Genomic DNA, 27492 nt, shown 5'->3' on the forward strand with positions numbered 1-27492 from the left:
GAATTGTACTATTTTTAATTCTACAATGTTTTTAATGTATGCAATCTTCAAACTAAAGGACTGAGGGCATTGAGCGATGTTATTTATAATATTTGAATGTAGAAGTGTATTGCATTTTTTTATATCCGGCCAAGTAGGGAGTGTAAAAAAACATAACCTACAAAAATGTTGGGCTGATTACTCTGCTGTAAACAATTGGGAGGGCCAATCGCTGGTATGTATATATATGAAGGTGGCTCAGAAAATGACGTTGCTAGGTGATAATACGTTTAGACATGAAAATACAGTCTGCACCGGGAACTGAGCTTGTGGTTTCAGTTTGCTTACTGCCGCAGTCAAGACTATCTTAGTTATAAACAAATCAGCCTCGTCATTAGCCGACTATCTTCGTAAGTTGCAGCGCTAGGCCTCCCAAGTGCTTGGCGGGTAGATTAGTCGCTATAGCCTTTCTAGAGTGTACCGCCAATTCTTGTTTCCTTCAGCTCTTGAGACGAACACTAATTTAGGTTTCGATGTACGTTGAGAAATAGCTTCTTGGTGGGAAAAAGTACCCGATATTTCTTCATCCCCTGTACTCTTTTCTGTTCAGCAGTGAAAAAAGTGGCTGTTTTTATTTGAGAATTTTGTGGATACGGAAACATATTTCTCAACCAGTCGTGCTATTATATTTTCCGTAAAATGTAAAACTTTTTAGAGTGAACGGTTCTAGAACATTTCTCTTTGAATAAAAAAAACACTAAAGTTTCGTGTTTTTACTTTCGTGGAATAACATTGATGGGCTAACTTTTGAGGATTCCATAGTGTTCACGAAAGTTAGCCCGTAAAAGGAATAAAAATGATATCCTTGCTTATCTTTCCTAAAAGCCTGGTGCCTTCGCCTAGATAATGAGTGCGTATGTCCGACGCTGCAATTATAGAGGAAACAAAATTTCTAGATTGCCTTATCCCCAAAACGATATAACAAAGAGGTAAATATTTCATATATCCACAATTAAAGTCGGAAAACGCAAAATGGTTTCAAAAACCTGTGCGTTTTTTTATGACATTGTTAGAGCTCGGATGTGACGAAAATGTCCACTGAATGTAGTACACTTAAGTTCAATTGAACTGAACAGCACGCAGTTCATCGGTATATTTAGCTGAAATATTTAAGTTGGTGCATAATTATGCATCAATTCAATACTGCTGGTAAATTTCATGGGTTTTAAAATGAAAATGTGATAAAATTAGCTTTGTGCGAACAGTGAACTTAGAACGCGAAGCAATATCGAAGCGAATCGTGGACTTGGACGAATATTTTCCAATCGAAGCCAGAATAGTTTCTCTTAAGCATTTTACTACTGCAATATGCTTAAACGAACAACCAGCTCAGCTTGCAGAGGTTCTTACCAAGCTTCCAGTTATTCATTTCTAAGCTAAGTCAATTTAATCTATATATATTTATTGGCTTTGGCCTCCGAAAGTCCAATGCATTGAGTGGAATGAGAAACAAAAGGTACATTTAGCATAACATTGACCCTATGAAAATGCCCAGTTGTATTTAAATCAAGGATGTATGTTTTAGACAACCTTTGTATATGCAAATACCGACTCTTTAATACATAACACAGGTTGCCAGGCTATCACTAAACACATTCTCAAAATCTTTACTGCAATGTAGATATCAACCTTAACGAAGTGACCTTTACTTTTTAAATACATCATTCGCGTGCTTGCACCATAGCGATTTGAAAATGAGTTTTCCCCTAAACGCGCGGCGGCAATATTTCTGCTTCTTAAAATGTTGATCGCGGCGGGTCAGTCCCGTTGTGTGCGCATTTTACCAAGCACCGTTGCATTGCGGATAAGCCGCACCCGCTGAAGTGAACTCCGCGGCTGTGGCTTCCACGCGACCGCACCGGTACTCGGTAAGAATCGCGCTCAAAGGGGCAAACCTGCCACGATTAACAAAATCACTGTAAGAGCTCAGGCGAGCTCGTGTATATTAAAAATTTTGATAAATTACCCGAGACTGGAGTGACAAAACTAAACACGTCAACCGTGTAAGAGAAAAAAAAATAGTGAGCTAGGAAGACGAATTCAAGCTGTGGAAGAATAGGTATATCGCAGTTGATCGCGAAGCGAATATAAAACAGTATATTATTCAATATTACTATGTCAAAATTTGAATATTTCCACAACTCTAACCACAGCACAATATATAAATTTCCCTGGTGCAAAGCTATACAGTAATTGAGTATGCCCGCCACATTTAGGACCTGAACCCTTACTTGTGTGAAATTAAGACCGAAATTTAATTTTTTTAAAGATATTAAAAGTAATGATTTGGTATATAATTATGCACATTAAAATTTACCCGCTATGATAATCTATAAAATATCATTTTTATACAATAATAACCAAATAATTTTGTCCCGCTCAATGTAGCAAGAAAAGTTGTTTCAGCACACAATTAGACACGACTTAAATTGTTTACCTATATATAGCGGGAAACCCTTGCTGATAAATTTCAGCAGCCGTGAAATGTTTGCGTTATTCTTTTGAGTTACACATATACATATATATATATTTTTTTTAATGAAACCTACTCATAACTACATTTTGTGAGAAAAAAAAAAAGATGTGCACAGAGACTTACCGCAGTTCTTCTCGTCCGACCCATCCATGCAGTCCTCCTTGAAGTCACATACTTTGTTTGCTGGAATGCATGTTTCAGAAGTGCCGCAGGTGAATTGATCACTGGGACAGGTTGGGGGCTTGGTAGGGGCAGGCGTCGAAGGCGGGCCGGGCAAGACTCCTGTAAAATACGCAGACATGTTTCTGCATTATTTATTTAAGAGAAAAACCCGAAGCGCCTCTTAGGCATTATTGCGGGGGTCACATGTAATCAAAATTAAATCAGCATTCCCGAGGCACAACACTTCCGCTGGTAGTAAATTCCCCTATGATATGCCACGAACAAAGAATAACGTCCGAAAAAAGATTTGTGCTTGAGGCACGGCGTCGGATCTAGCAAGAGTCATCTGTTCACAGTCAGGTATAAATTCGAGATGGTAAGTATTCTGAGGCAGAAAGTCATGTCTGTGTCTGATAACTAGAATAAAAATGAATATTGTGTCGGAGACTTAGACGGCGCTCCTCCAAAGACATCCAGAAGCGCTTTATCGGAATAATTTGTTACTGATATTAGTTTATGCGGCAAGTTGAGGGCCCTATTTTATCTTTTGCGCTGTTTCATGTACCGCCAAAACTAGGTAAACCTCGAAAAACGTTTTTCGACAAGCATAACATTTAAGTTGATGTAGTGCCATTAAATAATTTAACTTACAAAAATTAAAGGCCCGTTTATTTTTGCAGTAGTGCGTGCATGCTTTCCATCGCTTACCAATTGTGCGAATACGATGGAGAGTGACTCATGATTTCTTCTTGTTTTTACGCTTCCTCCTTAATAACCTTGGTACATATTAGTACGTATGGCCAAGAAACCTTTACTTAAGTATTAACCCTAACTGCTTAACATCAAGTTTTCGGCTAAGCACTCAAAGGAAAAAAAAAAGGGTGATTTTGTATAATGTATCTTCCGGAAAACACGCACACACACACAGACACACACACGCACGCACATACTTTTATATGCTCATGAAATAGATCGACAAACAGGCACATTAAATTTGCAACGACTGCGTAATGATCGCTATTATCAGAATAACTATTACGTTCGTTCAAGAGGAACACCCTTTAAAATATGGTTCATAAATCTTTGAACTGAGCAGCTCGTTTGACTTTCCGAGGGAACGTTTTCTCTTTCAAAAGGATCCCAATGAAAGTGATGAGGGCGAGAAAAAAAATCGTGGGTGATGCTTAAGATTGCTTACGTGTAAAAATGCGAGGGCATGACGCACGCACTACTCTCCGTGTCACTAGTTGTGTGCAGTGCAGGCGAAGGCAACAGCAGGTGAAAGAGAGGAAGGGCGAGCACTAGAAACGCGGGATGGGAGAGGAGAGCAATGGAGGGCAAGGGTAGAAAGGAAGAGCACTAGAAGGTTGGAGCACTGGGGAGGAAGGACGCGTCTCGCTTCCTCCCCAGCCCTCCAAATGCTTTCCCTTTCTCCATTCGCCTAGGGTTGCCTTCGGTTGCACTTCACGAAACTAGCAAAACGGTGTCCCGGCACAGCTTTAGTTAGCCGGAACCGTGCAGCAGCGTGGCCTCGGGGAAGTGTGCTCGTCTCGTACCCCGGAGTCCCGGTTTCCATTCCAATGCAGACCGAAATGTACGAAATTGTTTTTTCAAAGTCATTAAATTGCTTCGTTTACAGAAACTTCCCTGAGAAATTTTTCGCATCCCATGGGAATTTAAGTGCCGTTTCGCTACTGCCGACAACGCTCAGTCAGTGGGTATTTAGTTGCCAACTTTACGGGCGTCGCTCAATGAGGTATTCAGTGCTTTCACATTAGAAATGTAGTTACCTTTTAACGCCACGTTGTTTCATTCACATAAAAAAGCCGTGGCGGCACTGCGTGAATTTTTGGAATGTATCCCATTTGCATATGTTTAATTGAGGCAGCTTATATAGTACTCACCGTGTAACACACTATACCTCAAACTACAGTTAATGACATAATGATAATGACAGGGCATGTCTTCCGAACGCTCGACCTCCAACGAGTGCGCTCGGTGCCTTCCACCGTGCTTTGACTGCCCGCGCGCGCTCGGGGTGCACGTTCCGCCGAAATCTTGTCGGAGGTAGAAAGATCACGCTGGAGGCGGTGCAAGAGAAAATCTTCACTGTCGTTTTCACCTTGTCAAAAATTATAATCGTTATTACGCTTGTTACACCTTTAGGTAAGCCTACTTTTTCCGGCACAGAAGTTACAACTCTGACTTTGATATGAACTGATAACATCACTGAAAAGCCACGAAGAGCATGACTCGTACTAATATGTAATAACGTCTATGAGTAGTAGTACTACGGGTAAAGAGACTGCGTCTTCAGCCGAGAAGAACACCAAAAGCGTATTAAGAAATAAAAATTTATGAACAAAACAACACACTCCACGCGAGACTTGAATTCGGAAAATTGGAAACAGCGCGCAAAAAGACGAAGACGACGAGAGAAGAGCACAGGACAAGCGCTGACTATCAACTGAAGTTTTATTAAAAACGTCTCAAACAAGAAAACACCACACAGCCAACCAACGCCGAAACAACCAATGGCGTGTCGCTTACCATGCATCTATAAATTCGATCTCTTTTTTGTGCAGATAACCCGAAGGCTGGCAAACACAGTGCCCCGCGCCAGCTTTTTCGATAGCACGCGCCTCCAGCACCTCTCTTTGCACTTTTGTGCGCCCCCTGCCAATGATTAAGGTATTTTGGGCTTGACGGGACACTGACACCCCCAAATTTTCGCTTTGATTATTTTTTACAGGCTAGAAATTATGTGTCAGAAGATTACCGAATCAATGTTTTGTTACTATGTCACGTATATTTTCATTAGAAAAAGAAAACTGGACTGGGGAGGAAGAAGAAATATGGAGGAGGGGAAAGTTTCCGGAAGTCACGTGGCTGCAAAAATTTTTTTATGTCAATGTATTTGCAGCTGCTTAGGAGCCCCAAAAATGGTTATAATGTTTTGTCTATTTTTTAGTATTGAGTGGCTGCCTTCGTTGACCCATGTCTGATTACGTTTGGTGGTTGTATCTAAACCATGGAAAACGGCACTTTACCATTGAGAAAAAAGTAAGCGCGATTCAAGCCGGCCATCTCTCGACCGTTAGTTTTCGGGTAAAAAAAACGCATTTCCTGCCCGAAATTGCGTTCTCGATAGTTGGGTTCTCATACGTCATGTCTTTGGCCACCATGAATACCCTGTCAGTAAAGGGCGACTCAGGTGAATATTTTCCAATGCTAGATTGCGACTTTTTTCAGCTAAGGCAGTGTCCCTGAAATACATGGTATCATTTTTTCCCCGACATTGCGTGTGGTTTTATAACAATCATGGCTCAAAGTTCGGTTTCCAAAATTCACGGCCAAATCGAAACGGTCTCATACCCAGGCAGCACAAGATATTGTGCCGACATTGGTCTCAGCATGCTTAAGGTGGCCCCATATGGGCCCAGCTTGACCAGCCTAGAGCCAGCATTCATGATGCCGGCACTAAACTGGCTACATGACGGCAACATTGGCCGTTTCTGCCAGCGTCCAACCAATATTGCGGCATCCCGGCTACATGACGGCAACATTGGCCGTTTCTGCCAGCTTCCAAAAGATATTGCTGCATCCCGGCTACATGACGGCAACATTGGCCGTTTCTGCCAGCTTCCAAAAGATATTGCTGCATCCTGGCTACATGACGGCAACATTGGCCGTTTCTGCCCGCTTCCAAAAGATATTGCTGCATCCCGGCTACATGACGGCCACATGACGGCAACATTTGCCGGGATTCTTCAATGTACTAGGAATATTTAGACACATAAGCATTTTTGCCTATAAAACCTTAACCATCAGACTTTAAAACCTGAATTGATTGATGTTTCTTTCATCTTCGAGCGCTCCTCTTAGGCGTCCGTTTCTGGCTTGAGCGGCGTTGCCGTCGGCGTAACAGTAAAGCGTCGGCGTAACACATTTTCGTGACGCGCCACAATAAAGCGTTACGCCGACGTGTTACGCGACGCGTCACGAAAACGTGTTACGCGACGCCGACGCGCTACGCGACGTGTCACGAAAATGTGTTACGCGACGCCGACGCGTCACGAAAAAGCGTTACGTGGAAACGTTACGCGACGCCGAGGCGTCACGAAAAAGCGTTACGCCTACGCGTTACGCGACGCTGAGGTGTCACGAAAAAGCGTTACGCCTACACGTTACGCGACGCCGAGGCGTCACGAAAAAGCGTTATGCCTACGCGTTACGCGACGCCGAGGCGTCACGAAAAAGCGTTACGCTGACGCCGAGGCGTCGTGGAACGCATCGTTATAACGTTTTTTTGGGACGCCTCGGCCTCGGTGTCGCGTAACGCTTTTTCGTAACACCTTGGCGTCGCATAAGGCGTCCGCATAACGCTTTTTCGTGACGCGTCGGCGTGATGCTTCTTCGTGACGCCTCGGCGTCGCGTAACACTTTTTCGTGACGCGTCGGCGTCACGCTTGTTTGTGACACCTCGGCGTCGTGTAACGCGTCGGCATAACGCTTTTTCGTGATGCGTCGGCGTAGCGCTTTTTCGTGACACGTCAGCGTCGCGTAACGCTTTTTCGTCACGCCTTTGCGTCGCGTAACGAAAAAGCGTTACGCCGACGGCGACCGTAACGGTAGCCGTAACGCGTCGGCGTGACGCGTCGCCGTCGGCGTAACCGCGCGGCGCATTATGGGAAACGTGCCATAATGCACCGCGGTGCCGCGCGTGTTGCATTATGGGACGTCTCCCACAATGCACCAAGCGAGAGGGAGAAGGAGGAGAAGGGGGAGGAGGGAGGAGGAGGAGGGACAAGGATGAAAAAGAGGCAGGAGAAAGAGGGCTCCCCCCTGACAGCTCCCCCCGCCTCCCCTCTACCTACGTCACTGGTGTATGAAAATCTCAAAATAACGCGCTGTTAAAACAAAACAAATTAGTCGTTAGTTGTTTATACAGCAGGAGTTTAGTCTGCCAGAACATGGCGACATTGTTACCCACTGTAGATGAGCAATTTAGCCAGTGCGGTACAACCGCTAGCCTGGGGTCTTTAACGTGCACCACGCAGTAGTGATACACGACCGCACGCCGGTACGATGCTCATCCAGATCGAAACGGGCAGGGGTGGGGCTCGAACCATGGATCCCTGTGTTCTGCAGCGCGAGCTTTCACTCCACGCGCGTCGAGCTGGGTGTGCGCTTTAGCCCACTCGGCCACCGATCCCCCCTATAGGGTAGGCCCTAGGGTGCCTTCATGTGCGCTTTGCTTAGGGTGGTGTAGGGTGCCTTCATGTGCGCTCTGCTTAGGGTGGAGACATCTCGCCATTTTGTCCCACACGTTTATTTTTCTTTTTTGTTCAGAAGCGCGTGAAAGAGCGTGTCCCTGCGCGCGTTTGTGGCGCTGACTGTGCTATGGCGACATTTTGTTTTCGTCGATTTCTTTGTATTTGCCCCGTGAGCACGTGCTGTCGGCATCGGGTACTACAAAGGGTGGCATCACCCTAAACAGAAGGACATTGAGGCACCCTAGGGTGGTGGCATCTCGCCATTTTGTCCCACACGTTTATTTTTCTTTTTTGTTCAGAAGCGCGTGCAAGAGCGTGTGCCTGCACGCGTTTGTGGCGCTGACTGTGCTATGGCGACATTTTGTTTTCGTTGATTTCTTTGTATTTTCCCCGCGAGCGCGTGCTGTCGGCATCAGGTACTACAAAGGGTGGCATCACCCTAAACAGAAGAACATTAAGGCACCCTAATCCCCCCCTAAAGGGGTATTCACACGAGGGAGAAATCCCGGGGATTTCTCCCCGGCACGCGCGCATCACGAGATAAAAACGCGAGGCTTTTGCACATCACAAAGCCCGACGTTTTCGTCGTTGGATGCGCGTGCCGGGGAGAAATCCCCGGGATTTCTCCCTCGTGTGAATACCCCTTAACGCGCTGTTACTGAGCCCCGCAACTCGACCAAAGCTTCAGACAAAAAAAAAAAAAAAAAAATAGAAATACAAATAATTTTTAAGCAAAACATAAAAACTCAAAACAAATATGCAATAATTAATTAAGATATTGCATATCCTCACATATAAAAAAAAAAAAGTCAAATTGGACGTTTAGTGATTTATACAGCGTAAGGTTGGTCTGCCAGTAGGGGCGACACTGGTTTACACTGTAGATGAGCAAGTTAAATTAAGATGTCGAACATCCTGTTCCTTTTTTTTTTTCTTTTTTGCACATAAGTTGACGTAGATTTCAGTCAGTAAACAAAGGTTATCATGGAACGTATAATAGGAGAAGAAGCTGGGACATTATGTCTGCTCGCCCAAAAAATTGACTTCAAACTGCGTAGAGAACAAGATAACTCCAGTAATGGCTGGCCACGGTACCGACACCGGCCACCGAAATATAAACTGCAGTAGAGTTGGGTCGAAACCGAAACTATATGCCGCAGTCGTATACTTGTCTGATCCAAAGCCACAGCCAATCCAAAGTCTAATCCAAAGCCACAAGCAGCTTCTGGAGTCTGGATTCTTCCGTCCCGTCCGTGCTGACAAAGGCCTGTTTGAACCTTCAACGTGCGTGGGTCAAATGATTGTTCAGGTAAGTTTTCTCGATTTCATATTCATAATGCATGCCCGAAGGGTATCATCTACATGTGCTGGATGATCTTCCGAGCACCGTAGCTTACGTTGCCACCGTAATTCGGATGATATTTAACTTTTTTCGACGCTTGAGCGGTCACCGCGATTTCGTGTCGCGTCGCAGTTCTGAGGGATGCTGGCTGCCTTCGGGAAACGATCCCTATCGCTTGTGGAGGCTGTTCGTTCAAGCCTTGCGTAAATGCTAGCCGCTATCTTGAGAATTCCGTGAATGTTCTGCGATACCGGAGCACTGCAGAGACGCTGATCAGATTGTTTCGAAAGTTCGCGTTGCTATCGGCGAGCCCTTCGGACACGCTGTAAGTGCCAGGCGCGCTAAACTGAGCTGTGCTGTCAAACGCTTGGATACGGATCTTAGAACGAACGCCTTGAATGTGTTCGGGACGGCGACACGCGTGAAGAATTGGATGGTTTGTACTTTGACGTGTCGTCTCGTCCTTTCTCACGCTTGCGACAGCGTATCTCGGTCAGCGCGCACTGGCTTTTTGAGCTGCGTCCAGCGGGATGGCGCGGTTGGGGTGCTGGCGTTTAGCGGGTTTCAGCGGGTTGTTAGAACACGCTCCAAGCTGGGCGTCGTCGTAGCGCTCGCGTACGGCGTGTGCCCCGCGCCGGCCTGCTCTGCGTGTCGTCGGTGTTCAGGCGCGCGGGCCTAGAGTTGCTTAAAAGTGTTGACAGGACCCTGTTAAGCTCGTCACTTCCGTTGTTTTCTCCCTTACGGGCTCCTGCATATATTTCTAGCCTTGCGAGCCACCCAGGGTACTACTACTGTAGCTAATGAAGATTATTATTGTTTGCCTTAATGGCGTTTTAGTTTACCCCGGTCATATTCGTGACTTCTAGAACCCGGGGGTGCACACATACTTTACAAGGCTGAGGAAAGAGGTTATATGTAAGCAGTGATAGTGCAGGCGAGCTGGTAATTAATCGACATCTTGTAAACCCTGAGATGTTCGTTCGTTTTTTTAGCGTTCCCCATATCAGGGTTTACAAGATATAGGTTATACGATTTGATTAAAGTGCTCAAGAAAGTTGCAGTGTAAAAATCGCACACCTGGCAGGTGCTCTCGCTTGTATAGTGGACAGCTCGCAATGAAAACTCGCACTGCTGTCCCTTTTCGCACTCCGAAGAAGGAAGCTTTGCCATGGTCAGCACATTAACATTCTGTGGTGCTTAGCTGGTGGGGGCAGTAATGTAGGAAGGGGAAGGGGGGTGGCAAGCAAACAATTTTCAAGCTGCAATTGCTTCCCCCCCCCCCCCCCCCACGGACACACACACAGATGTTCAAAACTTCCGCTGCTGCTGAACCCAAAACAGCCATGACATCTATTGTCTACTTACAAATGTGCACATCATTCTATTAAAAAAAAAAAAAAATCTACAGTAACAAATGACCGGGGACCAGTGGCGTACCAACTTGTTTTTGAGTGAGGGGGCAAACGACCCCCCCCCCCCCCCCCCCGAGCCGGGGGGGCGGTGCCCTTGGTATCTCTTCGGCGCCGCCGGCCAGTGTTTGCCCTGCCCAGTGGTGCCTGTTTAAGGGGGGGGGGGGGGGGCTGCAAAACACATTCCTTGCCCCTCACCCTGAGAACTACGGGGGCTGGTGCCCCCCTTGCCGCCCCGGTTGGTACGCCCTTGCCAGGGACTTTTCAGGCATTCCCTCATCTAGTAGTGTTGAAAATGTTCAGAAGACGTGTATAGTCTTGTGCTGAGGTCATGGGGGCAGTGGCATAGGAAAGGGGGGTTCCTTTTTTTTAATAATATTGTTTACTGGAAATGACTGATTTTCCTGCAGCCCCCCCTTTTCCTATGCCACTGCCCCCATCACCTAAGCACAAGACAATACACATCAGAAATTGCATGCTGCTCTAGTTTCTTTTTTTTCTTTCATCAATAAAAATATTTAAACCTACAAAAAAAATTATCGCCAGAACTTTTTTTCTTTTCTTTCCTTTTTTTTTGGGGGGGGGGGGGGGGGTGGGGTGATGTGTTTGGGATTCTCTAAGTTTTGGAGTGGGTACAAGATACCCACCCATTTCCCCTGACCCCTCCCTCCCCCTGCGACAAACACATACACATACATTGATCGCCTGTGTCCGATCCCCGTGGCGTGAGTACCGTTTAATCTCAAGTGCACCACCCAATGCTAATTAATTTTGTTTTAACAGAAGTAAAAACATTTGCTTGAAATTATTATAATTCTGAAACCAGAACCACCAATATTTTTATAAACTCGTCGAGGCTCAAAGGCAGTGTCGTTCACAACACAAAGTTCAGAACTTCTAAACCACTCTGTTCATAGCGCGACAAAATCGCACCACACGCGAAGTGCAGATAAATAAAATCCAACACACTCAACGGCTTCGTGCCAACGCCTTCGTACCCTAATCTCCTAGTACCCCCCGTACAGCGTCCGCGCCTCCGCAAGCAATCCGCACTCGCACTAGAGTCTACTCACACACTTTGAGTGCGGATAAGAATCCAACACAATCCGCACTCGGAGTGCGGATAAGAATCCAAAATTATTCACACTCGGAGTGCGGATTGGAATCCACCACTATCCACACTCGGTGTGCGAATGGGGACAGCCACAAGCCAACTCCCACACCTGCCAGGCGCTCTCGCTTGTACAGTGGAGACACATTCAAATCAAGGAGATCCAGCTTTGAATGTGAAGGCTTCCTACTTCAACTTTTAAATACTTCAGGTTCTGTTTAAGTTGAAGGGAGTCTCTTAAAGCATTTTTGGAACCATGTCCAAAACCCAGTGCTGGGTACAGTTTTAGTCTAAAAGGCTGGTCCACACTGTTGCTACCTGCTAGGACTGAGTCTGACAAAACCAGTCTTCAAGCCTCTTGTGACAGCTTATGATTGTGCTGCGCAGCAGCAATGTTATTTGTAAGTAACTTAAAACCCTGTTTTGTTCAACTTGGTCATAGTCGGTTGCAACAGTGTGAACCAGCTTTAACACCTTAGGTGAATGTAATCAACAGTAGCTTCAGGATAAACTTGCGCATTGTACTACCCCAAAGTATTTTGACCACATCTCCGGTGTTGATTCTTGATTTCTATCCCAGCACTACAGAACGTGTCAAAAGGCTTGTTGATTGCTGTGCATGTGCCTATCAAGCGAGCTGTGCTATTTCTTCTGGTGTTTAATTTGTTTTGAAGTTCCCGGGGATCTTTTAAGGCACCGGTAGGTATCTAAGCTCCACATGCACACTGTTCTTAATACAATTACTTCATGCAGAAGTTAATTTTTCCTATTTGGTTGAGTTTAATGGTGGTGTCGTCATGGTCTTTGCACTGTCCACGACAAGAGAAGTGTCATGTTGCACTTGTTCTTTTGTTGATCCGTGAAGCAAGTTCTGGTTTCTTTTTTGTTCCAGAATGTCAGTCTGAGTCTTATTCATGATGTTGCAGGAAGTGTGTATGATGACGAAAAAACTGCAGGTGACTAGAAGCTGCCGATGAGCTGCCAGTCCAGATGGCAGCTATCAACACGGCAAGGGCCTGCAGGCGCATCAGCCCTCCCCCCGTTCCTCTGCTGCCATTGGAGACAGTATGCTTTGTTAAAGGGAAGATGGGGCACTTCTACATTTGAGAAAAAACGCTTGAATTGCGTTCATTTGGCCTTTAGAATAACGGATATCAAAATTATATTTCAATGCGACGCGCCGGAGAGCCATACGAGCAATTTCAAAACAGGTCTGATGCCCCGCCTCCCTAGCTTTGGGCAGCCAAAAGAGCCGTCAATGACGTCACGGACAGCGACTGTCTTTCGCGTTTTTCTCGCGTTTAACAATACTTACGCAGCAAATGGTTTGGGTATTTGGGCTCACGGGGTAAAAATACACTAAAATTCACTTCTAACTCATTTTTTCCAAGAAGCTCCATAGCTTCCCTTTAAAGGTGAAACAGGGCCCTTGCACTGCTCCCACAGCGCCCTGCTGGATTTATCTCACATTTTCATTTTCAAAACAAACAACATTACAAACTGTAAATTACCGAACCAACGCCCATTCTAAATTGGAGATAATCCTAGAGAGCTTGGGGTTGAGCACTTGGTAGGTACGATAGTTGGTAAGTGTTCATGGTCCCTTGCTTGGTCTGTGCACGGAATTACAAATAGCTGCATTTGCGGAGCTAGTTAATTATGCAAACACAAAAAAACAAAGCGTGACCTTTTTTTTCTTTCTTTTTTTTACAAAGAAGCATTCTGAAAAGTGTTCGATTAGCATTGGCTGTTACTAAAGCCTTCAATTTCCTCTTCTGAGTTAGAACAAAAGAGCAACCCATCTTTTCTTGTACACCACTTTCTGTGGCAATAAAAAGAAAGCTGGGGGGGGGGGGGGGGCAGGCAGGTGCAAATGGCTCTGTGCTAGCGCACCACGTAGTTCTGAACTTCTTTTGGTCTCGGTTTGAGTTTGGGTTTTGGCATGTCAACCACGCAGTTGCTAGAGTGCATCTTTTTTGTACGAGGATTGCAGTTGAGGGAGTTGAATTGGGATTGCCGAGCATGGCAGGCACATTCACATCTCTTTACTTTCGGGTTACCCTGCACTGCCTGGAGGCATTATTGCAGGGGGGGTGAGGGGAGGGGAGGTATGTAGTCAGTCGTGAAGGTAGAAGTGTGCCCGTGCATATGTACAAAAAAAAAAAGAAATGCAGGCACACAGGTAAACACATTCAAAAATAAAAGTGAGCCCAGAATAAGATAAAAGCCACATTGGTTGCTCACATTCTATAGTCAGTGACAGGTCAATAAGGAAGTGGAAGCTGCTCCCACCTTTTCCACTATAGCAGACTGAACCCTGGAGAGGAGGCGCCCCCCTTTCCAGCATTTGCTCTGCTAAAGGGGAAAGAGGTGGGAGGAGCTTTCACTTCATTCTTGACCTGTCACCGACTATAGGTACCTGCCAACGTTCCATGTTTTTGAACGTAAGCCAACACTTTGACCAGTAGGATGAATTGGGCTGTTGTATATTGGGTGTATCAAGGAGCGGCCAGGCTCTTTAAATCGACTGCAAAATTTGGTTTCTTAACCTATCGCACTACGACTTTGTGCAGCGTTGCTCAGGGATGGTGCATTTTTTTTGTAAAATTTGCAAAGAGCGAACTCACCTGAGGAAGAAGTAAAGAAAGAAAAAGGCTTTGCTCCTACGGAAATGCGACGAAGCCAAAGGTCTTCAAACAATATGGCGCCGTTTCACTAGAGAGACAAAAGGTGGCGCAAGGGGTCACGACACCAACTGCGCCAACGTACGAACATACGGCGCCGAAAGCTGGCGTCTTTAGCAGACAATCTTTTCGACTCAAAAGTGGCACGAGCTTTCCTGATATCAGTTGCCAATGCATTATTTTATCATCCTTACTGATAAAACATATTGAATGGACACATAATCGATTAGAAAAGTGGTTTGTTGGGATATTTTGACTGTTTTTTTCGGAGTACCGATGTCATCTGCTTTGCAGTTCCTTGTTGTTACCGCGCCTGTTTTTGTTTCTGCGACTGTCGCCGCCTTCGGAATGCACTGTACTTTTGAGTTGAAAAGATTGTCTGCTAAAGACGCCAGCTTTCAATGCCGTATGCTCGTTCGTTGGCGCAGTTGGCATTGTGGCCGCTTGCGCCATCTCTTGTCTCCCGTGCGAAATGGTGCCGTATTGTTTGAAAACCTTTGCCTTCGCCGTATTTCCATAGGAGCTAAGCCTTTTTCTTTCTTTACTTTTTCCTCAGGTAAGTTTGCTCTTTGCAAATTTTACAAAAAAGTGCACCATCTGTGGGCAACGCTGCACAAGTCATAGCGCGATAGGTTAAGAAACCGAATTTCCGGTCAATTTAAAGAGCCTGGCCACTCCTTGGTACACCCAGTAGTTACCACATATGTGTGCAGGTCACTCATGCAGTTGTTAATGACCATTGGTACCCAACTCAACCTCGTGCAGGGTGTCTATGAACTGGAAAAATGGTAATGTTGAGGAAGTTGGCGATTGCAAAAGCCTGAAGATTTCCACCCTAATCACCATCCATCAGGGATATTCAGCCTTCCTTTGTCTGAATGTCAGCAAAAGACACGTGTTGTGTGACACATAAACCTTCCTACTCAGGAACTCAGCCAGCTTGCCAATGTAAATCTCTGCTTAAAAACTATAGAGTCTTGGGAGAATCCAGAGATACAATTTCATCTCGAAATGTATGAAAAACACAAACTTCTGTACTCTAAATGAAGTGCTGCTGCTTATGGCAGTGCTGCTTATGGCAGATTTGTGGAATGGTTTCATATTGCGACAGGTTGTCTCTAGAGCTACCCATTTGCTCCTGAATGGACTTTCCATGGGATTTTTTACAGGCTGTGAACATCACGGCTATTGAGGTAGTTTCTGCTGCGGGGAAGAGAATATCCATCAGCGTGACAGTCCACAGAAGCTTTAGCAGCCAGGATTTTGGATGTTGCGAGAGCAATGACGTTTGCCTTTAGCTCAAATTTTTTGCCAGAAGTTGTACAACCAACCGCCAGGGTTGTCTCATCCGACAGCAGGACATGCCGGCTACTGTGGCGTCATTTAATGCTGTCGCTTAGAGACCACCTTTAATGAGTGGGTGGTATAGAATGCTAGAACGCAGAGGTGCATTCCAGACACCATGCTGTAGCATCTGCTGCTGGGATGTTCTGATTGGTTCTCATTGCAGTCATTACAATTTTCAGATTGTTTCTTTTCTTCAGTGGGAGCTCATGAAGGTGGCACTGCGCACAGAGGGGCAGAGTGGCTGACAGTGAGCTGCCCAAGACAACCTGCTGGCTGTCGTGACCATCTCCGGAAGCCTCTGGATGGGCTAATTGACAGGCGTGCCTGGACATTTATAAACGGTAAACACAATCTAGACTACCTTTGAATTACGCCTTGGTGTAACTGCTGTTGCCAGGATACCGTGTTTGGCTGCTAGAATTGAACTGGATATGCTAAGCGGCACATGTTGCCAAGTAGGGACACGCTGGGATGCTTATCCACAAACTGCGCTTCCCAGTCCATGAGCCACCAAAGACCCAGCCAAAGAGATCCCGAGTCAAGTCAAAGTTTTCTGTTAATCTTGCTAGTAGCAGCGTCGTAGTCGTTAATTAAAATGTCGGCGTTGCCCCGCTCATTGCGCCACACCGAGCAAAGCAGAGCGAAAGAACGGAGATAAAGACTACCAAAAGTGACGTCATAGCAGGGTCCGACAACCCTTGCTTGCCAATAGGCTGACTTGGGGATGCCAACGATGATGTCACAAAGCTTTGGACAGGTTACATGTGGAAGAAAAGGCTCAGTGATGCCCTGCTATAATTGCTGCACATATTCAAAATAAATGCAGTTTACGTTGAATTTTGCCCAAGTTTAGTGTGATTACTGAATTAACGAGCCAAAATGCTATGTAAGTCTGCTCCTAACTCAGATTTCTTACGAAGTGCTTCATGCTCCCTTTAATGCTAGTTTGACTTATTTGCACAAGCCTGTGCCAGTGCACAAACTAGAGCCTATACATTGCTGTACTATTTTACATTTGATGCACCGCCAAAGGAAAAGGTTCAGATACAATTAAGCCCAAGCAGCTAAACCATTAATTTGAATGTGACATACAGTAGACACTCATTATTTCAAACTCCAGGAAGCCACGAATTTTGCATGAATTATCAAAAGCTCATCTAAATATGTTGCAAGATAAATTATGATTTTTTATATGGATGGCTACACATACAAAACAGATATTTCATGATTTCCTCTGCACAGGCCCGTTAATCATAAGCTGGTATGCCATTCATGAAACATTAGTAAAATTTATGACACAAGTTTATTCGACTCTCAAAAATGTTGTTTATCGGGGACTGTTTAGACAGCACATGACACCTCAAAACAAAATTAAGTTTGTTCAACCAGAAAAAAAGTTGTCTATTAGGGACTGTTAAGCAGGGACCCATGAGTAATGGAAACAGGCATTGTGCTGCAGTTTCTATAGCAACTTGCGTGAACACTGCGATATAAAACCATGCCGCCACATCACAGCATCCTTGTAAATTGATATGGAAACTGCCGCGCGGCGCCCGTTTTTGCCGCTCATGTGTCCTCTGCTTCAGAGACGTATATAGAGATAGTTTAACCATTCATTTGGATGTATAGAAGGCAAATGAGGAGGCGCCTTTCGCTTAAGGTGGGCTGGGCGTGTTTCAGAGCATTTTCACAAATTCGTATGTGGCCAACCAGCAGCCGCGCATAATATCCTGGCAGTGGTTGTGAGAAACAAAATTAATGAGCTCGTCGGAGTAACTCTCGGTGACTGGGGTGCAGTGATGTTTTGATCGTGGTCATGCAAAATCACGATGGAAGATATAGAAAATATAAAAAAACGTGCGCAACCAGCTGAACGATTGTTGTAATCCATACACCAGGCGTCGAAGCGGTCAGACTCCATTTGAGCAAAACAGAAATCAAGTGGAACATTAGTTTCCTACATCTACTTGCATAACCATAATTGAAACAGTGCGTGCACCATATTTTCAACCATGGAGAGTTACTACAATTAACCCTTAGGCACTTATCAAAACCGTTTCTCGCTACCATAGCTAGGGTATTATTTTCAGCTTCTGGTTGGCCGAGAGAGATTGTCGAACCCTCTATCTGCGTCTGATGTAGGCCTTGGCTCTGCTTGCTCCTTTCATATACCGAGATCTATATGTACGGCTCTGCTCTGCTTTAGCCCTGTAGAGTGTGCTTTTTACTGAGCACCAGTGCACCGCAGGAAAACAGAGCCTGTGAAAGCAAGCTTCACAGGTGCTGCTTCTCCGCAGTGCACCGGTGCTCGGAAAGAAGTGCGCTCAACGGGGCCGCGAGAACAAAAAGTATGAATTACACGAAAACGTCGTTCAAATTAAGCGGCTTATGAATACATTGAAAACGTAGCGGGACAGCCCAAGTTTTGAAATTTGTTTGACTTAACCAGAGGTATTAAATCTCCGAGTTTGAATTATCGCAAGCCTACTGTATACTCTAAAGGAGATATGGCTCACTTGATTGTGCTTAATATCACTGAATGGTTATGCAAATTTTAATTTGCTAGTTTTATTTGTCAAGCACTTGTTGTGTTGGGTATTCAAATCAATGCAAATTTTTACTTTGGTTCAATTTATGGGAGGTTCGTTTTATATATCATGTGCAGTAGAAAGGTGGGGAGCTGGGCTAGGTAGTAAACACATTGCTTGCTGATGTTAACCATGTATGTCCTATACAGCTTGTTGTGATTGTGTATTGATTTCGAATCCTCTTCTGCTCTTTATTTCAGGCTGCTCTTACATGCACCATGAAGATATCGAAGAGGTCTCCAATTGAAGGACAACTATAAGCACAAGCATGGAGGGGCATCTAGATGGCGAGCACAAGGACAACTGTAATGTAAAATTTCTCCCAACTTAAAGCAAGGCATGCCTTCTTTCAATAAAGGCATTGTGGCAAAACTTCTTAATTGGTTCGTTTGTTCAGCTGTCATCTCTACAAACAGCTGACCTCACACAAACAAAATCCTGGCAATGAGTAGAAGAGGTTGTGTGCTCTTTTTCTTGCTGAACTCTTGTTGTTTTGTGTAAGGATAAAAAATTATACAAGTTAGTATATTGAATGACAGAGCCTATGAACTCTCCATACCAATCCATACCTTAAAAGTTTCATGTGACTTCGGCTTGCTTGAACATGGAAGCTGTTTGCACTAAATAACTGAGCACTAGACCTTTCTGTCTTCTTGAAGCCCATAGCTACGAGCCATCCGCACCAATCCTGCACCTCCGATACGTCAGGTGACACCCCTGGCAAAGGTATAGCCCTTCCAGGGGAGTCGCCTGATGTATCGGAGGTGCGGGTGGTACGGATGGCTCGTAACTTTGGCCTTATCTAAGGCCGAAAGGTATAGTGCTTCATTATTTAGTGCCGACAGCTTTCATAATTCCTACGGATAGCCCTCCGTAGTGAGCTACAGACATTCCGTCATTTTACGAAATTATGTGCCTTGTTTTTACAGACTGTCCAGTTTCTAGATTACGGGAAATCTTGCTGGCAATATAAACCCAGCAACTTTTACCAATAAAATGGGAAAATGGATAACTGTCTGTTAAGTGGAATATAGACGTTCCGTCATTTTACAAAATTATATGCCTTGTTTTTAACAGACTGTTCGGTTTCTAGATTACGGGAAACCATGCTGGCACTATGGAACCCGCCACTTTTACCCATAAAATTGAGTGAAATTTTTTTGCAATGCTCCCATACCCCTTGTCCAAGTCGAAGATGGTCAGACATCTCCGATTCCCACTAAAATGAAGCATCCGTTTCCATTGAAATTAAAGAGTTTCACATTTGATGTCATAGTACGTCATTCGTATTCTTACATATTTCAAGAAGACATTTAAATCCCAAAATGGTTCAACGACAACGGCCACAAAGCATTTTGAAAGACGGCTGTAAAACGGTTTCGAAAGACGGCCGAAAAACGGTTGACGACATCGGTCACAAAACGGTTGGCGATATCGGTCTCAAAACTTTCCCCGTGATCGGTTCAAGTTATTGGACCGATCTGGAGCCGGGGTGCAAATCATTATTGGACCGTTATTTCCTAAAACGTTGACCAATATTTGTCCGTTATTGGTCCAATATTTTTGTGCTGCCTGGGTAGAGGGATGGCAACACTGATCATCAGTCATACGGCTGGAACGTGACGTCGTCGTGGTGCGGCGGTGCGCTGTACAACCAAACAACCTCAGCTCCACCGCGATGTGACGTCACAGGTGTGCTGCGCCAGTGTTTCTCAACTACAAGCCAACCCGGTTGTCACCCGCTAAAGAGCAGCTGTCCGCATCATTAAAATCGTTTTTAGTGGAGTGCGCGTCCTACCTTTCATCTAATATTTCGACTGTGATCATATTTCATGCTGCTAAAGCAATGCCAATCACTCATTTCGGTTTCCTTTTCAATAAAAGTTGCTCGTTAAGTTTTCATTGAATATTGCTCAAACGAATTTTTTTTTTGTGAGATGTGTAGACTTGCACCCATGCCGGTGAGATAACCCTGCGGGATTTTTGAGAAGCTAAAATGTCAATTGAAGTCATTGCAATGGCACTGCTATTCATTGACAACTTAAAACAACACTCAACAAAACAAAAACAAAAAACACAAGGCGTGACTTCATTCAATAGAAGCCCGTTGTCTAGCCTAGATATTTTTAGCGAGATCTTCGTTTTCCGTAAAAAGTTAAGATACCACATGGCAACCATTTAGAGTGCGTACTTTCCTCGCCTCTCCTCCACTCTTCAATTTTATGTTATCTCGTACTTTGATTGGCTATGTTCGTTCGCTTGGTTTTTGCTTTTTTATTGTGTGTACCAAAGTGAAGACCACTCTGGTTGTTCTTGGACAGATTTATTAAAGATTTATTATTATTATTATTTATATTATTATTAGCATTATTATAATTATTATTATACCACTCACGCTTATTGGTACCTGATTTGTTTTTTCAGCATTCTTATCAGCTAATGGTGTCATCTCGTTGGCTTTCGAGTGATTGTTACACGCTCGAAACTCCCCACGCCCCGAATGTCTTATTCTCTCACTGGCTATACAACGTTCACATTCCTCAATATCTGCGACGAGTAGTCGAAACTGTGTTGTAGCTTGAGCCGTACTGTGTTTAATTAGGTTTATTAAAATACACGTGTAATTTTATATTCTACGCGACAAAAATCATAAGAAAAAAATAAAGCGAATAGGCCTCAATTGATAGCTAAAACGTCCCCAAACTTCACCAGTCATATTTTTTTTATAGAAAAAATTTCGTGATTGCGAGCTTTTCCGCCAAAAAACTCAAACTGCGGAGATACATACAGACTATTGCTCATCCCATTAGGTTCTTATTCGTTCAACCGTCAGAAACGTGCAAAGATCACCTTCAAAATTAGGAAACACGTTAATGCCAATGCGAAAAAGAAAAGTACCTCAAAACTTCCGGTCTACCCATGAGTAAATACGAAAATATCAAGGCCAGATCGACATTACTGACAGAAAATCATTCATTTTAAACATAACAAGAAAAGTCGTTGCTTTAGGTTTTTCTTTGTGTATTTTTTTAAATAGGTTAGCTCAATTCATTATTGTTTGTTGTTGAATTCTTTATGTGCATTAACACAACTACAGTGTCTCTGAAACAAATTTATTTAATAAATTTGTGACCCCCCTGAACATAATGGTAGTCGACTAACACAAATGTGGGCCAAATAAACCAGCCTGACTTGAAAGTCAAGTTCGGTTAATGCTTTTGTCATAAGAGCTTTTGTGATAACAAACACAAATGGAGATCCTCACCGTGATATGCACGGCATCCTTTTGAAAAGGAGACGTCGTCGATTGCGATGTAAGCAGCTCCATCCGTGGCTTCGTGTCTTCCTTTGAAGAAAACCTATTGAGACAGTGTGTCCTCAAATTAAGTCTTGTTCTTTGAAGCGCAAAGCAGACTACTTCCACAGTCATTTCCCTCGAAACACAAAAGCAATAAAAATAAATTATTTGACAGAAACCTTCCCTAGGCATACCGTTTGGGTAAACAAAATGCGCAATCATGCTTTGTATTAGTTTAACACTGAGTCCCATAAGAAGCTGAAAAGAAAGTTCTCACATAATCGTAGAGTAGGAGCCCTATGTAGAAACGTCTTATCCTTGCTTCATCATAATAGCGGACAGCAATGCACGCCCATAATCAAAAAAAGCGCATAACACTGCAGATTCTGACACTGCCCTAATGGAAAGTCTAATCCTCAGTGTCCGCTAGCATTTGGAAAAAGGTGATATCAAACAGAATATTCACCTTAGCTCAACCAAGTTTTTCAGTTTTGTTACGTATACGCTTTAAATGACTTCTGGCAAAGGGAAGGTTCAATTACTTATATAAAAAGCAACTACTTCAGCATTAGTTAAAAAAAGTTAAGATTCGTTTGCTGGAGGCTGTTTACCTATATAAAAATAAAACTTTGGTCTACCTGTGGGTCGTGCACAAGGTAATTTGTTAAACCACGAAGTAGTTCCTAACTAGTATCAGTACTGGCAATAAATTTTACAATGATTTCTTTTTTATTCAGGTTGATTATCCCAGGTCGCGCTGCAGAAACCTAATGTCTTATTTACGCAAGGCTTCAGACGCCGTATTTTACAGACAATGACTAGATGGCAGAATAAAAAAAAGGCATTTCTCTAAAGCCCAAAATCTTTGATTTGCGCAAAAAAGAAAAGAAACTGACATAGGATACGTATTTTAACTTAAGATTATCATTTGTTAACGTCCACAGCTTGGTTCTGACAAACCACCCTTTTGTTGCAAAAATCGAAATGTCATGTTCCGCTATGCATGTTGGCACTCTGGCTTCCAAACACCAGAGTATCAAGTATCATGACCATAAAGAAGCTCCGCAAAAAGGTGCTTCCATATTACATATGCTACGAATATGTGCTATAAGATAATAGAATCATGGCTCAGAAACACTGGGGACACATAACCATATTTTTACAACTCGGAGACAAGAAACATCCAGAAACTATCTACACAGCACGTTCCATGGAGACGCTATTTGCATACGTGTATGTATGTGCCTCATATTGTGTTTTTATCTTGTGACCATGAAATAGGAGCTGACAGAATTTGCGGTCTATGTATCATATTTAACTACTAACTAAAATATTTAATAACAATTCAAATGCCTCCAAGTTTTGTTTTGATTACAATTGATGGAACAAAAAACTTAATCCTTATTTTTTTGAAAATATACAACCGGGAATCGTAAATTGCTTCACTAGCTCTACATCACTGATTCTGTTAATATAGATGCATCTGGCAAAATCAAACTCATCAAAGGATAATTTTCAACAAGGCAGAAAATCATTCAGTCCTTCTTACCTGGAACGGATCCTCCTCTGCGAAAACAATCATCCTTTCTATAAAGTAAAAGCCATATGTGGGTGTCGATGTGCTCCAGATTTGTGTAAGCGGCCCGCCTTTGGCATATCTCACTCCCAGAATAAGCTTAGATGGGGCGCCTTTGTAGATCATATAGAAGAATGTTATCTGGGGGGAGAAAATACAACTACACCTTGAAACCTGCCAAGCTTGTCAAAACATTTTTTTTTATATTTTAATAAAAACAGATATTAGATCATTGCATGAATGTAATGCCCTTGAATTCTAAATCTACCTCCCTTCACTCATCTGTCCGTTAATGCGTGCATTTCCTTAGTAAATTTGGCAACGAATTTAACGCAACAAGGCGTGACGTGACGTAACCTAAATAAAAGTTAAATTTACCTCTAAATTTAGTAGGGAAACTGATGTCACATGAACTAAACACTAATTCAGTCTTCCCAGTAAATCTGACGGGTAAACTTCCTAAACTTAACTGCTAAAAGAACGTCACGTGATGCCAATTCAGTTTCACGCTAAAATTATGTATGGCCTGACATCACGTGAAATATACATTTGGTAAGTTTCCCTGTTAGATTTAGTGGGGTATTTAAAAAAACGGTTTTCGATGCTCATACGCGACATTTTTTTTTGTGTTCAGAAATATATATACGACCGTTTTTGTTTAAATACGGCATTCCATGTAACATGAGCATTGAAATTAAAGGGATTCCTGCCAATTGTTTCCTTATTTTTAATAGGATAAGTCGTATGTAACTCGTAAGTGCAAATGGATATAATAACAACTAGAGCTTCGAATTAAAGAAAACAAATAAAACTATGTAATGTGAGCACAGGGGTTATTAAAAATTACACCTTACGGTTTCAGCAGTAATATTCTTATATAAGTGAATTTTTTTGTTGCTCTTCTCCAGCTTTACAGTCAGTGTGCGACATGACGTCAAAATGATTGTTTTATCTTTTATAAACGTTGTTGTCAACTGGGGAACGCGTACCCTTTGGGGTCCACGGAGGCACTCTAGGGGTCCGTGAAGCCCAGCCTTATCAGTCATACCGGTAATAAAAGTTGTATTTTTATTCAAATTAAAAAGAAATGTTCCAATTATCTGGTGAGTTTTCCAGTGTGCACGTCAATTGGAGAAGTCTCTTTCAGATTAGCCTTAAGTTATATCCATTTATTATATCCTTATAATAATTAACGGGGTCCTCCATCATCTCCGCCGACCCACAAGGGTCCGCGAGGCCTCAATTGTTGAGAACCACTGTTCTAGAAGTTCCCATAAGAACGTAGTGAAGTTTCATTACTTGTTGCTCAAACAACGTGGGTTGCGAAAATAAGGTACTCGTTCTTCTTCTTAGAATGTAACTCTTTGCTTACTTCAACACTGCAAAGTAGTATCAAAAAGCACTACGGAAATTCGTGTCCGAAAAGGTGTCCCAAAAAAACCTCCCGCTGTAAAACGAGCCGAAGATATCGGCTCCGCATATATAATGCCCAAAATTTCACCAAACGTTCCCTGAGCAGGTCAGTTTGAACCTTGGAAATTTCAAGGGGAAGTTTTCATCCTGTAAAAAATGAAAGCGAAAAACTTGCCAAAATGAAGGTTGGGCATGTTCGCAGACGACAGAATTAGAAACGTTATTTACTTGTGTCGTCATTTCTCGATAGGCGCAAGGAGCAGACGACGCACTCTGTTGTCTATTTGCTGCGCCACAATCAAACGCTCCGCTAAGTCGCCGTCTGCGAACGCAGCCAACTTTGATCTTAGTAAAATATTTGCTCTTAGATTGTTTTATATTTATTATATATATATATATATATATATATATATATATATATATATATATATATATATATATATATATATTACAGGAAGAGATTTTTCACTATTCACATGGTGAAACTGACGTGCTCACTCAACATTCGGCGAAGTTTGAGCATTTAATATGCAACTGACAATTCCTCGTGGTTGTTTTACAGCGGAGCGTCTGCTTGGGACGCTCTATACAGCTTCGGAAAGCAGCTTAGGAAATGCAGAGCGTAGCGGGTGTCCAGCATTTCACAATCGGTCCGCAGCCGATGCAAACAACATTGGCCGATATGGACGCGGAAGACTGAATCAGGGAGCGTGGCTATCATAAGCCAGGCCATGTGTTTTCTAAGCTGACAGTGATGATGAGCGTTTACACAAAACATGAGCAAAGGATTCTTCACATTTTCTACCTCGATGAAGCGCAAAGCGAGCTTAAACACGAGAGAACATTCAGTGTTTAAATGGGACCCAAGTTTAACGTAAACTTCAATGCGCACGAGTTCCAGCAAAACGGTGACGCAACGTTGGGCTACGTCAACCGAAGTCTATGTCAGAAACGAGCGAAAGCTATGCTTATTGTTCTCATGTGTGAAATGATGTGCTATAGTTATTGGTATTAAAAAAAACTGAAAAAAACGTTGGGCGTGACTTAGGGTCTTCGCGATTCTTGCCTGGTGATCTGTTCCTGTGTCGGCCAATGCCGCAATTTCATTCGCTGCGATGTGATGAAAAGGTCGCAAATCTCAACACGCTTGGCTTTTTTTTTTTTTTTCGTGTGTGTGTTTTTTTAGCCTGCTTGTGACTATAGTGGTGTGGCTTTTTCATCGTGTGTCCAATATTTTCCCCAGCTTTTTCTGCGTAAAATTTGGGAATATCGCAACGAAACTTGGAAGAGTAATGAAATATTGCTCATAATATAAGCATATCGAAAACAGCTTAAATTGGCTTCGCCATCTAATAATTAACAATCAAAAAACAACCTTTAATTAGAACCCGAAACAAAAATTAACGACTGAATGTTGGTTAGTTCGGTTATTGTGTCGTCTGTACCCAGTAATGCACGCGAAGTTCAATGAAAACATCAAAGGCGGCGAGCAAATAACTGACGCATTTGTTTTTTATAAATATTATTTCACGAATAAATTCCGAGAGGGAATGTGGAGCACGTGTTGCGCTGAGCTGATGTTTTATTTTAAAACGTGTGAGAGCTTCGGGGTAAGGCTAACTTCCGCTAAATTTACCGAACTGCCGAGCTACTAACTTCAGCAGGAAAACGCTAGCCGCTATGTTTAGCGGAATCAAATAAACGTAGCCCGCAGCATTATCGAGTTACGCTTACGTGTTTCATTCAACCGTTACCCTTCCTGCGTCGCAATTTCGTGTGGTAGTTTTAGAGACCTTTGTTTTTGTTTGTGAAGCCGCACGCCTAAACACATGCCGTGCAAAGAATTTTTTTTCATTTTAGAAACACACTTCCTGTAAATAAATATCTCGCTACTCACAGCGCAGGTGCCGTTGGCTTGTAGAATAGGACCAGCAATTTCAGATTCAACCATCATGTTCATTGGACGTAAAATCAGGAATCGACCTAGAAAAATGTATTTACAGAAATATTCAATGCAGAGATGTTCGACCTAGATAAATGTAGGTTCTCAATGTCTAGTCGCCATTGGCAACTGGGACAGTTGTTGTAAAGTAAAAGCGCAATCATGCAGCCATTTGAGTATAGTCTAAAAAGACATGCAACCATCATTTCCCTTCTTGAAATTTAAAGGTACCTTAAGATTTTAGAAAACTAAAGTTTCAGGTATTCTAGCTTCCCCATCGCACTTCTTCAAAGCCAAGTTTCACACGCTAAAATCTAGGGTAATGATAAGTAGACGGAATTATTTTGAGTTTCTTCTACTTGGGATTTTTTATATTAACTTTTAAATACGTGTTCATTTTAATTCACCCAATTCACCAGGACCGTTTCACCAGAAGAATCATGCAATAAAACTTTAAACGCAATATTGCCATTTTTATTTTCTTTCGAGATACAATACTCATTTCCAAACCCCAAAATAACATGCTTATGTTCATTCAGATGAAAATGTTATTTCCGCACTAAAAATCATATTTCGTTAGAGAGTGTTTTTGTGTTATGGTTCTCTCTGTATTTTAAATTTGTACCAATCCGGCAATGACATTCGGTCTGGAGCCGCAGTATCTTGAAATTGATATATAACTGTAATGTTTGAATTCCCCAAAGTTTTAAGCAATATAAAAGAAATTGAGATGCAAAGCAGACTTCATCTTGACCTGTAAGAATAAACATATGTCTCCTGTAGGGGTTTCCAAAACACCTAAAATATTATTATATCGAAAATCCTGAAG

General features: G+C 43.1%; 1 protein-coding gene across 1 annotated transcript in view; it reads right to left on the minus strand.

The window, feature by feature from the left end:
• LOC8039626 (MAM and LDL-receptor class A domain-containing protein 2) overlaps positions 1–27492 on the minus strand; it is a 297389-nt gene that overhangs the window by 77562 nt on the left and 192335 nt on the right. Inside the window, exons 40-43 of the mRNA XM_040210496.1 lie at positions 26619–26704; positions 23282–23449; positions 21700–21793; positions 2639–2797 (exon numbers count right to left, since the gene is read on the minus strand). Of these exons, the coding sequence (XP_040066430.1) occupies positions 2639–2797; positions 21700–21793; positions 23282–23449; positions 26619–26704 (507 nt within the window). The remainder of the gene's footprint in view (positions 1–2638; positions 2798–21699; positions 21794–23281; positions 23450–26618; positions 26705–27492) is intronic.

The sequence above is a fragment of the Ixodes scapularis genome, unplaced genomic scaffold (assembly GCF_016920785.2).
Source record: "Ixodes scapularis isolate PalLabHiFi unplaced genomic scaffold, ASM1692078v2 PGA_scaffold6__148_contigs__length_123643588, whole genome shotgun sequence".
NCBI lineage: Eukaryota > Metazoa > Arthropoda > Arachnida > Ixodida > Ixodidae > Ixodes > Ixodes scapularis.